This window comes from Corvus brachyrhynchos, unplaced genomic scaffold (genome assembly GCF_000691975.1).
Source record: "Corvus brachyrhynchos isolate BGI_N302 unplaced genomic scaffold, ASM69197v1 scaffold231, whole genome shotgun sequence".
Classification (NCBI taxonomy): Eukaryota; Metazoa; Chordata; class Aves; order Passeriformes; family Corvidae; genus Corvus; species Corvus brachyrhynchos.
This window is the reverse complement of record NW_008236177.1, coordinates 1,020,454-1,034,354: the sequence shown is the minus strand read 5'-3', so window position 1 is coordinate 1,034,354 and position 13,901 is coordinate 1,020,454. Positions and strand designations below refer to the sequence as shown.

Sequence of the window (13,901 nt, the reverse complement as noted above, 5' to 3'; positions counted from 1 at the left end):
GTGGAATAAAAACCAGTACTGCAGTAAAAGCCCATTTCATTGCAGGCTATGACAAACCTGTTTTCACCAGCTCCGGGTGGTGCTGACACAGTTACAAGACTTTTGGAAGGTTCTAGGTTTGGCAAAATAAGGTGGCTTCTGTCAATAATATATTTTTCTCTGGCATAAACAAAATACCTCTAAAATGTCACACTTGCATTGTTTGCAAAAAAATATTATCTATCAGCACATTATCTATTGGGGATGATCATAATGGGCCTCAAGCTCAGCTGGAGACTCAGGATGCTAACAATAGATGTATTTTGACAGAAAAGAGAATAATAAATTGCAGGTCTGTGTGAGTACTTCTATAATGGGGGTAAAATAAAGGGTATGTTTCTTTTTGGAAATGATACTCCTAATGAATCAGACATCTTGACAGAAAGACACTTAGCAAAAATAAATGTAACTACAACACTTCATTAAAGTAAAATTATCTTTACTATTAATATACAAATGGTGAAGAGTGACAAATAATTGATATACTTTAAGCCATACTTTCAATGTCTTTCATAAATACAAAACCAGCATCTGCGATATTACTTCTTTTTACAGTATAGAGATATATATATATACACAGCATTTCATAGGGACATAAGATTCTGAAACAATAAACAAACTAGCTCCAGTGGTAGCTAACTTATCAATATATAATTCAGGTGGCAGATATCTCAAGTGGGCTGTTGACAACGTGTGGAATAACAAAAACAATATATGGTATGCTTTAGCTCATACTGTACACAGCATACAAATATGTACCGAGTGCTCATTGTAGCAGGAAAGCTTTTTTTCCCCCCTCCTTTTAAAACCTTGTCTAAGTAGTTTGAAATTCTTAGTGACAACTCTACACCATGAGCAATAAAATTATCTTCTGGGGCAATCTGACTCCTTTATATATTTGTCACTGATCTGTAGAGACTCTGAGGGTTTGTCTTGCCTTCCTCCAACCCTACATTTTACATCTGAAAAACCATAGCCTAATTACATGGGAGAGTTAAAGGATGTGGCAGGGTTAATGTCCCCTCTCCTCTGGTTTTCAGAGCTCTCGTTACCCTGCCTTTTGGCAGTGCCCTTCAGCAGCCTCTCTGCTTCAGTTGCTGCCCATTTCCCTTGTCAATGGTAAGGAGACATGCTCCCAGCCCTCTCCTGGCTCACTCTTTGGCACCTGTTCTTTCTGGCAGTTGCTTTCCTGAGCTCTGTCGGCACTGCATCTGGCCACCTCGCCCGCTCCCGATCTCACCTGTGACTTAAAAGCTGCCAATACAAATTTGGCAATAAATATTTATTTCGTTTCTCTGGGCTAAAAATGGCCAATATTCAAGTTTGAAAGTCAAACATTATGAGGCTTTCAACGCCTCTTAAGAGAAAAGATAGACTGGTAAACTGAGAATTCTCAGAACCTGACCCAAAGCCAAATTTTTAAGGCTTATTTTGTCTCAAATCCAAGTAAATTCATATAAGAACACATTTATATGTGCAGTGGAAATACTGAAGATCACTTAAAACTTACAGAACTGCTGTCAAGTGGACAGGGTACTTCAGGAACTCATACGAAAAAATCTGAAAAAGGGGTGAAAAGTTTTTAAAAATATTTATTTAATCATGGTAGCTTTTCACCTATCGGAAAGATTATCTGAAGCTAAACAAAGAGATTTAAGAAGGGGCATTATTTACTTAGAAAGTTTTCATCTTCACCTAAAGAAGTATCACAATCACAATGACTTACTTTAAGAGATGTTTTATTTCTAGACATATAGTAATGTATGGGATTAGGCTGTATTCAGATATTCTATCACCATTTCCTGATCAGTGAAAACTCCTGATAGAAAAACCTCCTCTGTGCAAAATGTCAGCAGGAGTCTGGCAAGACTTTTAAGTTCCACTTACACCTGGAAATCTGATTCACAGAAGCAACTCTATCAGCTGAGGACGTGCAGAGCCTCGCTGAGATGGATGAATAAAATCCAGGTCCTGCTGGAGTCAGTTTGTGTCTTAAAGACCGGTGAGGCCTGGATTCCACTGTGACTCTTTGTGCAGCACTCTCAGTCCCCCTCCATAGATCAATTTGTAAGAGATCTTGAGCTTTCTCAGTAAATAGTCTTTTTGGAGGTCCTTTAATCAGGAGTGAATATCATCCAACAGACACAACTATTCTACAAAGATGGTGAGCCTGCAAATGACTGCAAAACGAACATTCACTCCAGTTTTACTCCAGAGGTAAAATGGTGGGAAGATGCTCCACATCATCTTTCAGATTTGAGGAAAGATTTTAATGTTTTAGGTCTAAGCACTTAAATAGAACTAAGGAGACTTTCTATCTGACTCTTCAACTTGAGAAATTGGTCAAAACACCCCTACACATCCACTACATGCTCCATCTATTTGAAACTTTTCAGCAGTAATACACCCACCATGACCCTCATTGCAATCATGATCTCAATAGATTTTTGCAAATTTTGTGTTTCAAGTATTTATGTGACTTGAAAATAATATCTTCAGTTTAATTTAGATGAGTATTTGAGAATATTTGAGCAGAAAAGTATGTGACAGTAAAGCTTTCAATTATTTTAAACAGGCTTTGTGGACAAATTATTGAAGATTTTTCTTTAATAAAGCAGAGTGGCATGCTATCAAAAGGCACAAATACATTTCCATTATCTGGTCTAGGAAACAGAAAAAATGGCATGATGATTATACTACAGTTTGATGATTGGCACTTAAATAAATAATCAAACTAATTACCATCATAAAAAGAAAGCCACTTTTTTTTGGATGAACATCGATGCAGAGGCTGAAGACAGCAGCTGGAATTTACTACACCAGGGACTGATGTCAAACAGCCTTTTTAGATGATGGCCACGGTGTAGCTATGTTGTATATATCTATGAAGAGATAGAAAGTAGGCCCAATCCCGCAAGTTCTGTTATGAAAGTACATCCATCTTCCTGCTCACATCCACCCCACTAATGTCAGTGTGGTGCCATATAAGGGGTGGGTTCAACCACACAAAATTTCTTGCAAGACTGAGGCCTGAATAAATTAATTTTTGTCACATTAGGCATTAGCATCACCAGAATAGTAAATATTTCTGCAACCACAAAAAAATCTTAGAAGTCAAAAAAAGGCAAATAAACAAATAAAACCAGGAAAAACCTCTCCAGGGTACATCTGATTACTAAATTGCAAAATATTAATTCAAACTTTGTTATTATTGTGGTAAATCAGAACTCAGGTCTACTAAAATAAAAAAATAAAAAAACAAACAAGGAGCTTTAAGTAATTTTACTTAATTGTACTCCTTTTTTTGTTGTTGTTGTTGAAAAGAGATTGTCACTGCCACATTTTGTATCAGTACTAATTTCCCTCCCACTTTGGTCCCTGGAGTATGTTAGCATAACAATTCAGATTACTTTTACAAATAGTTATATTTTGTCAACTCTTCTGACATTTCATACTAACACTTAAAATTACTTTTAGACAGTAAAAGTGACATTTATACAGGTATCTTTTTTTTTTGTGTGTGTTTTTTTTTTTTAATCTAGAATAGGAAAAGAAAATAAACTAATGTTGTTATTCCAGTTCTACACATATCTTACAAATTACTATGCGCTGTCCTTCGTTTGGAAATATTTGGAACTATTTCGAAATATCAGTGTTTTTCAGCATTCTTTCATAGTGGGAGTTTGGTTTTCTCCTGTACAGCACAGAGTCAAAGCACAAGAGACAACCTGTTAAACCACAGACCAAAAAGGTGTGCTTGTACAGTCCATCAGAAATTTAGAGCTGTTTTATTCTCAGCCCTCACACAGCTCAACTGCCAAGAGACATAACAGCAAGAAGAAATTAAATACTCCTGGAAACAACTTTTGATTTGTAATCCAGTATAGTGGGAAATGCTTTTGCATCCAATATTGAAATAATATTGCAATATATTTTGCTTATAAAAGAGTAGCACAGGTGTATTAGTAATGAATGTGCTAACAAGACCTCTTAAATCTTCTAATCCCTTCAAACTGTAATTAGAGGCCGTATCAAGGGAAAAAAAAAAGAAAAAAATCCCACCAATATAGAGCTGTTAGGCCATGATTTTTTTTTGTGTAAGTCCTACTAAGAAGTAGTAAAATTTGAAATGCATCTGCAATTGAGCCTAGACACTGTTAATTCTGCAACATTGTATAGGCACCTTCTTGCAGAAATGATCAAGCTGGCTTCAGAAAAAACACCATCTGCCTAGGGAAGATTGAATATGCATGGCACCACCCAAATTTGTGATTGCAGGTAGAGGAGGAAACAATGTCTACCACCTTCATCATCGTCCCGGTAAAAATATTGTGTGAGAGGATGTTCAAGCCACACCAATCACATTATTCTCAACTGCTGGAGTTGTCCACATCCCTTCTTACATTTTGATAGAAGAAGAAAGTCCAGCTGCAAATACATACTTTGTAGAAAGAATATATATCCATATGTATAAATGAGACAACTGTTGTCCTAATTATAGGTTAGGAGCAGTCCGTCCTGCTTGCTGCGTACATAGAAAGAATCAGGACAGAAATCTGATAGACAAGCAGCTATTTGGTATTACTGCCTGCTCAGTATGAGGGAGGAACATTGAAAGCTCATAAAGGAATGTCTTCATCTTCCCTTTACCCAGAATTAGTGCCTCACCATTTACAGAAACTTCTTTCCAGCAATTTTCAATTATTATCTTCCATGGTCTTTCATCCCACATCGCTATCCCCTCTTACCCATTTTTTTCATTTTGGTACCAGTTTTGTGGGAACTTGGCCTCCTATCCTAGCCACACCAGCAGTATGCCTCTGTCCTCAACTCCTTGGTTCATTGTAGGTATTTCCCAAAGTGAGGAAAAGCCGTAAAAAACTCATAAAATAACTTGGTTTTGAAAAATAAGCTCAGCTCTTTCAAATGCATTTAAACATGGGTTAACAAGAAGGTTACTGTGACATTTTCCTCAAATTTAAGGAGACCCTTTTACATTTCACTTTCAGTTCTACTGAAAAAATGTCAACTAGTACAAAGACTTCAAATATTATCAGAATTCAGATATAGCAGGGAGAAAACACAATTTGTTGAGTAAAACTACACTTAAACCTCAGGCATGACTTAGATGTAGAAAATTCACAACATACTCTACCATTTACTCCTGACAAGTAGAATTTTCCAGTTTAGTTTTCTATATGGTTTATCTACTTCTTTTAAAGCAAGGCTTTGAAGAGTTTGATAGGTGTGGATACACTGTGCTGGAATGGAAACAAACTATATTGCTCCAGTTAGTGGCACCATTAAATCAACCATTCCTTCATATGAATGAATTTCGGATCAAATAAATCTGTAAAATTTCCTGGTGGGTCATGTTGATCAGAATAGTAAAGAGGAATATCTTAAAGGAAGCTTGACATGAAAAAAAAAATCAGTTGAATATAAGGTTGCATTAGTTCATAATTAAAAATTGTTCCTAACTGCTTAGACAAAGTCCCCTTTCCATCTGTTCTTACACTGTACTTTTTACGACAAAAGGTATGAAATCACAAAGGAAAAAGTCCTGCTTCAAAAAGGCCAAGTTTAATATTTTATGTACTGATTTGGGGAGAAAATGTATTCACTAAACCACAGTTTTATCCCTTAGCTAAATCATTTGAACTTAGACAAAAATGAATACCCTGTATGTATAATATGTTGGGACAAATATTGTAAATTTTCATTTGAAGTGAAGATTATGATTTAAAAACAGTTTTCTTTTTACACCTTGGCTGCATTTTAGTTCACATGTAACCTCCAAAACTTTCATACAGAAAACCTGAAGCACTGAAAATCCCAGAGCCTTTCAGAGTCACACTCATGTGGTTAGGATGAGGCCAGTAGACTATTGTGAAATATTTAGCCAATTTTATTTGAGTTTGTGTATGGTCATTACCAGCTATTTTTTTTATCAAAGAACCCAGGAGAAACTGCAGTGGGACATGGCTCTGTGTTGATGAGTGTCTCTTTTTTTTTGTTTGCCTCAAGTGATAATCACAGCTGGAATGACTATTGAGTGTCAGCCAGAACTAAGGTCTTAAACATTATACTGAGAGTGGTTTAGTTGTTTTTTTTTAAAGGCAACCTAAAATTTCATTTTATAATAAATGGAAATAAATACATTATCATATGGCACTTTAGGTATGTAGCTTGCACTGTAAGATCTGGAGAGGCCTGATGTGTTTTTTGTGGTTAGGGGTGCTTTAGAATTTTTCTTCTAAATAGACACACTTTGTCATATAATAAATTACAGTTCTTATTCTGCACATTTTTCAAATTTATACCATGGGACTTGGTGTCAGAAAAACTACATACTAAAGCCATTAACAACAAAAAATATATAGAAAAGAACTGTAGACAGGAACTGTTTCATCATATGTACACATGTACTAACTATTCCAAGCTTAAGTTTCCCAAGAAATTAAGGTCAGCTGTAAAGTTTTGGTCACAGGATTACTTCAATCCAAATGCATTATCCAGACAGCTGTAGTTTATCTTATTATGCTTTGCTATCATCTTCTTTTGACTGGATGATGTCATTAGCAACTTTGATTTCTATGGTTTCTGGATTTAAAGCTTCTTTGCCATTTTCCTCCTTTAGTGGCAGCTTCCTATGAGAAAAAAGAGGAATCATGGTAATACAAAAATCAAACAATCTGTAATTTCAGTCTATAACATATGTACATCTTATAGAGGTCACAGTGTAAAACAATAATTTTTTGAAAATAATGTGTAATTACTTTATTATGAGCACTGAGGTTCTTTACTTTTAAAGCAATTCATATTAAGTCTTTCCATTTCTGTAAGGCCACAAAAATCACATGACAAGAACATTGGTGCTGCCTGAAATGCAGTTCTTCAATTAGACAAAAGAAAAAATTAAATGTCAAATTACTTGACCCAAGACAGTACAGAGGTATGTGTTGCCTAGGATATTGTGAAACTCTTACAGTCAAGCTTTTTGCTAAATCTCAATTAAACTCTTTATGTCTTTTCTAAATGTAAATTCAATTGTATACAAAAGAACACAGCTATTATTGGAGATTATGCCAAGACATAGGTAAAGAACCTCTTATAGTGCAAGGAGGTAATGGAAGTTATTATTTAAAAAGTTCTACAATTTAGTTTTCATGGATCACACAATGTAGTTTCATTAATAACTTACAGCTCTTCTAAGACTTTGTGAAAACTCCAGAGATTTGGTAAAAGAGTCCCCACCCTCTTGAATGTGATCTCATTGAAAAAGGTCTTGAAAATCATTGATTCCCTACTGCCAGTAATTAGCTGTCAAAAAATATAGCTGTCAAAAAGATGTATGGTTTACTGAGATGTTCCTGTAATAATGTCTCCTGGGCATAATAGCTCTTAATCGTGATTCCAGTTTGGGTTTGCTTTCTGGTTTTTAACTAGGGAATAGTATGCATATGCCTTTTTTATTCATAATAACTGTTAAATGTTTCAATAAATTTCCGCTTTGATTGCTTTGATGTCCCAAAGAGCAATACAGTGCTCAAAACCTATCTGAGGAATCTCTTAGGAATGTCTTATTACAAGACAGTGTTTAATAACAGCAAATAAGACAAAACAGTACCCGATTTCCCCATCTTATGAAATTTGTCTGAAATGAACTAAGAAAGATGCTGTTTATCCAGTGGTTAAACAATGAGCACAGCCTGTACCTGAGAGAAATCAAAGACTAACTTATTCTACTACAGTAAAATACATGGGATATATTATCAGATGTCTGGCTCTGAGCACAGAGGGAGGTCTCTACTAATTGTGTGTTTCTCATAGCACACCCAAAGGAAACAGATTTCAGCCCACAGCAAGATGCCTGAAAGAATGGAAACGACAGAATCAACACAAATCTATTTTTAACAGAATGTAAAACACTGGGGCAGAGGAGGAGTAGCCCATGACATGCATTTTAGGTAAGCAGGCATGTGTGTCAAAGATCTGATTAGGCAAAGTACTTAAACAAGTACTAAAAAAAAAGTACCTAATGTAATTTAGTTTTAAGAAAAGCAGAGTAATTTTTCAAAAGATGGTGCTGGAAAGAAGGAAATACTTAGTCAAAGTCAAAACTCAGGAATTGACAGAATATACTGTGTGGAAATTTAAAGAAATTGGTTTAAGTGGATTAAGACCATGTTACAAAATATTTGAAATAGGAAGATTTACTTGAACCCTCTTGAAGTATACTGGACATAATTGAAATCCATGTTCATGTAAACAGTGAGATAAAATTAGCCTTGCTTTGCATGCAAGCAAGGAAAAACAACTCAACAAAAGCTACACGCAAGTAAAAAGTTTTACTCATCAAAACTTTCCTCATCACAAAGTCCATGCACTGTTCTTGAACCTTATTGTATTTAAAAGCTTGTGGTTTTATTTTTTTTTTAATAGGGTGTGAGTTATGAGTGCAGTTATCACTAGACTATTCTTTTTCACTATGACAACTTTTTTGTTATTTTGGATTTTTTGTTTCCATTTGCTTTAAATACATATTTAAGCTCTATTAATAGATTCAATCATTTTCCTCTCTCAATTAACTAATTCAAGTTTAGGTGTTCTAATTATACCAATTTTTCTATGCCAAACTTTTCTTTAGCTACATCTATAAGAAAGAATTTTTCATTTTTTAGCTGGGCAGACTAATCATTTCAAATGTTTATTCATTTTATAACAAAAAGTTTTTTTAAAAAATCCAACAAAAACCCAACAAAAAGTTCTTTCGCTTTAATCAGATATTGGCTGCTATCAATCATTAATAATACTGACTTCCTCTAGCATGGCATGTGGCCTAACATCAACAGTCTGCTGATGTTACCCATACAAAACTTTAACTAAAATATTTACTTTCTTATGTTATAGGAAAATGACTCCTAGCCTTTTTGATACTGGAATTCACCCAACTGCATTAATAGTAAGAAAAACTTAACCAATACTAGAAACACATTAATGTCAGACTAGGATCATAATTACAGTACCACACTGCATGTGGTATTTTAATTACAAAAGTGTAATATGATATGCACAGCTTAAATTGATTTCCTGCCAGCATGATTAAAACTTGTTGATTTGCAGGTAGAAGTGCTTTGAGCTAATCTGTCACACATGGATTCCAAACATGTCTTTGACAAGGATCATCTGATATAAGGTAAAAAATAGCTTGCCAAATAATATACTGAGCAATATAATAAAGAATATTGTTGTAAGAGGAAGTAATCTCTTCACTAATTAGTTCCCACAACTTCTTAAATTGCATTTGAAGTTCTGAGTGTAATTTGCTATTATTCAAAATAATTCAATTAATTATTAAAAATATTTCATCTAATTTAACCTCAAGGCTTATCTTGTATACCTTTAAGACAGCCAGAATTAGTCATCATGAATCCCACCTTGTTTCATTGCCTTCCTGAAATGTCCTTGAAACTTTTCTTTCCTGCAAGCTAAGTTCTTCCCTCCAAGATCCCTGCTGGTCATTCTCACCCTGCCCAGCATGTGCCTTTCTGGCTGTTGTTGACAATATATTTTTGTGTTATTTCTACTGAGAGACTGACTTCTACTCTACTGCATCTTCCCTTTGTGCATCTCACTCATACTTTATATTGCTTCTCTGTTTCCTTGGCTATGACCTGTGTCTGAGTCAAAGGTCTTTCCATATTCCCCTGGTACCAGTGGGCCTTCAGGTGTCCTGATTGCACCAACTCTTTTCATCTTTAGTTTTCCAAGTGACACTGTCCCAAATCTTTAGCTGTCTTCTGTACAGCTGTGCCTTGGACTGCTGCTGCCTTTTATGGTTGTGAGAGAAGAAATTACCAAGAAGGGAACTGTCATCATTATTAATATCTCTTAGCAGTCCTGTTTTTCCAAGGACATAATGCCCATCAAATCCTTACCAGCTGTTCCTATGAATTAGCTTTTTGGGGTTTTTTTGCTGGTGGTTTTCTTTTTTTCTCTCATGACAGTGGGGACTGATTCTTTCCCCTCCCCTAAGACAATAATATATTTTTTATTTTAACTTTCTCATATTTCACTCCTGTCAGCTGTTCTAATGATTGTGACAAGCAGAAAGAAGTGAACTGGATCTTTCCTGGTACCATGTTCCCTGCTAGATGCATCTCATTTGCAAGATCCAGTGCTACAAATAGTCTTAAATCTTGAACAAACATGGACCTGGTGCTTTACCCACTAAAATATCCAAGGCTTGCAGGACTTGTACAATATTTACAACTACATTCCCCTGACTCTTTAGATAACTGTGGGCTCTGCACTGTGCCCCTGATTATAAATTCTAATATGAAGAGCAAACATATCAGTAGTCACTCAACAGATTCCATAATTATTTAATTAACGCAAGTTCAAACTCTTTGTGCACAGCTTCTTCAAAGAACTATACAACTTTATGTGCATCTACTTAACATGCTCCCTATTTACTACAAATATCAATGGCAGCCACTAGCAAATCTTTCTTTTAATTAAAGGTTCTAGCTTTTACAGTTTTACATAATGGCAAAAAAGGAAATTTCTTCGTATTTTCAGGAAAGAAAAAGACTGTTTCATAAAAACACCCTCTCCTTTTAAAGAGCAACTATGATTTAATCAAATTATCAACAGGTGAATTTCTATATTTACTACATAATCGTCTTCATAGACTTAACAGCTTGAGGATGTCATGAGGTAGGAGATTTTCACAATACATGAAAGGTTCTGGGCTCAAAGTAAAGAAAACTTAGAGGTTTATTTAGTAATTTCATCCCTGGGCACAAGGCTGGTCCCATTATTCAGAAGGCAGCCAGAGTCTGTGAGCATAGCTGAGAACTGCGGTGCTTTCTGTACTGAGACAAGGTTGCAGGGACAGGAAGTGGGCATGAGGAAACAGAGCAGAGGCTGCCCTTCAGCATGATTAATCCAATTACACTATGTGGACTTAATACTGAGCTATGCTCTCAGTTAAATGTATGAAAGCAGGAAGAGGCCACTCCAGTGAGGAGCTGGGATTCTGAAGCACAGGATCCTTGTGCCCCATCTTCAGGACGTGTGTGAGGATGAGTGCGATACTCAATCTAAAGTAATTCCTGAAATTAGGAGATTGTCTCCAGAGAGTAATTAATAATTGCTGGGTAGGTGGTAAAGATCAGGGGCAACCAAATGAAAAAATGTGCTCAGCCAGTGTATGCGAAGTACCACAATTTAGATTGATTATTGTAAAAACCAAACCAATCAAACCAACCCTACACTCACACACTGCACTGCCACAGCAGACCACTCTGGTGATGCTGTGTATCTCCCCTCAGAGTGTGGGAAGTCCAGTCTGTCCACACAGCCAAGAGCAGCTTCTGTGAAACGCCAGAGAGTATCAGGCTACTTACTCCGGTTCTGTGAGGGGAGTTGTCTCATTTGGCTCATTTACTGGACTCCCATCTTCATGGTTGGTAATTCTTTCATCCTCTGTTCTCATTTCCACTATCGGCTCTTTTGATCCATCTTTCCTAAAAATTATAAAAGAGGTTTAGTCTCTTATCATCACATTAACTACATATATTACACATAACGAATTACTAAGATCCCTTCTCTCAAAAGTTGGCAAAGAAAAGGCAGAACTAATTATCAGTGACTAACACCACCAAGACACATTTAACAGCGTGTTCCCAATTCCTTGAAGTCTTCAAAGCATCCTGTATCCATGGTTACTTCCCTAATTCTGTAAACATGATGAATTAGCATCTCAAAAGAGCATTTTGTTTATGACTAATAATAAGACGACAGCTTCTTCATGGGGATAGATGTAAACTTCCCTAACCTAGTATAATAACAATAGGACTTGATGCCTAGTTATACTTGAAGTTTTCTGGCAGTGTTAAAGAGCCATAATGTGAATATATACACCACAAAAGTGTGCTTTAATCTCCTGAGATTGTGACAACCCCAGCTGCCATTCATGAAAAAAGCCCTTGTGTGGTAAAATGCGAAACCCTTCTGCTTTTACAGGTAGAAAAACTGTTCCTATGTCGTATTTCCCCCATTTTAGGAACAACTGCTAGTCTCTCACAAGTAAGTAAATGAATAAACGTTGTGCTAATTAGACAATGAATTATAAGGGAGATGGAGCAGTGAGTATTGTCATGATTTTGTTAGTAACCACAGAATCATAGAATAGTTTTGGTTGGAAGGGACCTTTATAGGTCATGTAGTTCAATGCCCCTGCAATTAGCAGGGACATCTTCAAGAAAATCAGGTTTATCAGAGCTTCATTCAACCTGACCTTGAGTGTTCCCAGTAATGGGACGTCTACTACCCCTCTGGGCAACCTGTTCCAGTGTTTCACCATTGTCACTGTAAAATAGATTTTCCTCATGTCCAGTCTAAATCTACCCTCTTTCAGTTCAAAACCATCACTCGTTGTCTTTGTAAAAAGTCTGTCCCCATCTTTTTCCTAAACTCCCTTTCCAAAGGATGCAGAAAAGTCTCCCTAGAGCCTTTGCTTCTCCAGGCTAAGCAGCCCAAATTATCTAAGCCTGACCTCACAGAGAGGTGCTCCATCCCTCTGATCATCTTTGTGTCCTCCTCTGGACTCGCTCCAACAAGTCCATGTCTTTACCAAGGACTGCTGAGCTGGATGCAGCACTCCAGGTGAGGTCTCACTGTAGTAGAGGGGCAGAATCTCCTCTCCTGAGCTTCTGGTAATGCTGCTTTTGATGTAACCTGGGACACCTTTGGCTTTCTGGGATATGAGCACTCGTTGGCTCATGTCCAGCTTTTCATGAACCAAGTCCTTCTCTGCAGGGCTGCTCTCAGGAATGAGGACATGATATGGAAATAATACAGAAGTATTAGCAATACATACTAATTAGCAATAGTTACTAAAAGTATGAATTAACTTGCATACAGTTTTACTCTCAAAAGGCAGATCAGAGGATACCTATGTATCAAGATATATGTATGTATTTCCATAAAGAAAAACTCTTTTGATACAAATATTTTATTCCTATATCCTGGAACTGCATCAGCTGCGTTTACAAACAAAGGGTAACTGAGTTACAGATAAACAATCACTTTTATATTTAACAGATTTTTTTTCTGAACTGGGATGTTGTAGGAAGCCATCAGACTGCTATGGGCCACATCAAAGACCTGGATAAATTCTTCTCTAATTCATATCTCACATTTTCATATTGTTTCTTCAAGATAATGGATAAAACAGGCTTTTGCAATAGGAAGTATCAGGAAAACTCTACTGTCCTCTGATAGGTATCCTTAATGAAAGTCTCTATAGGTTAATAAGAATGTCACCCACATAGAAATTGTGTGGAGGAGAATTAATGGGCAGAAGTCTAAAAGACTTCTGTCTATTAAAAAAGCCCCAAGCTGCATGTGCTTATTTATCTCTGCAAGTGACATTTAAGATACACAAATGGATACAAAGCTCATTTTGGTAAATGATGCACTTAACTTTCATAGCTACCTCCTATCTGCAAAAAGATTAGGGATCTAAGTTGGACTGGTGGATGGGTTGGTAAGTTCTGCTTAGTTTGTTGATACATCTACAGTCTTACAAACAGTATTGCATGACAAAAAGCTTGAAAAAGATGTTATTTGTGACCAGCATTCATGCATATTTACATGTATAAGGTACAAACTGTGTAACATTTCAAATTCTAAAGAAGGGAAAGTGATTTGTAGGAAATCCATCATGTCATGGGTGTCTGTGTGTATGTTATATGCATTATATCATCAGCATTCATTACATATAAAACATCATTATTTAATATATGCATTTATATCTTACAATCAAAATGTAACCAAGAACCATATCATAA

The 13,901-nt window shown here is 36.1% G+C and overlaps 1 protein-coding gene across 1 annotated transcript in view; it reads right to left on the bottom strand.

Annotated features, from left to right (window-relative positions):
* Positions 1-461: 461 nt before the first annotated feature.
* The window catches only part of NCAM2 (neural cell adhesion molecule 2), a 145,618-nt gene continuing 132,178 nt past the window's right edge, over positions 462-13,901 (bottom strand). The window contains exons 17-18 of the mRNA XM_017732672.1: positions 11,454-11,573; positions 462-6,689 (exon numbers count right to left, since the gene is read on the bottom strand). Of these exons, the coding sequence (XP_017588161.1) occupies positions 6,578-6,689; positions 11,454-11,573 (232 nt within the window). The 3' untranslated portion in view covers positions 462-6,577. The remainder of the gene's footprint in view (positions 6,690-11,453; positions 11,574-13,901) is intronic.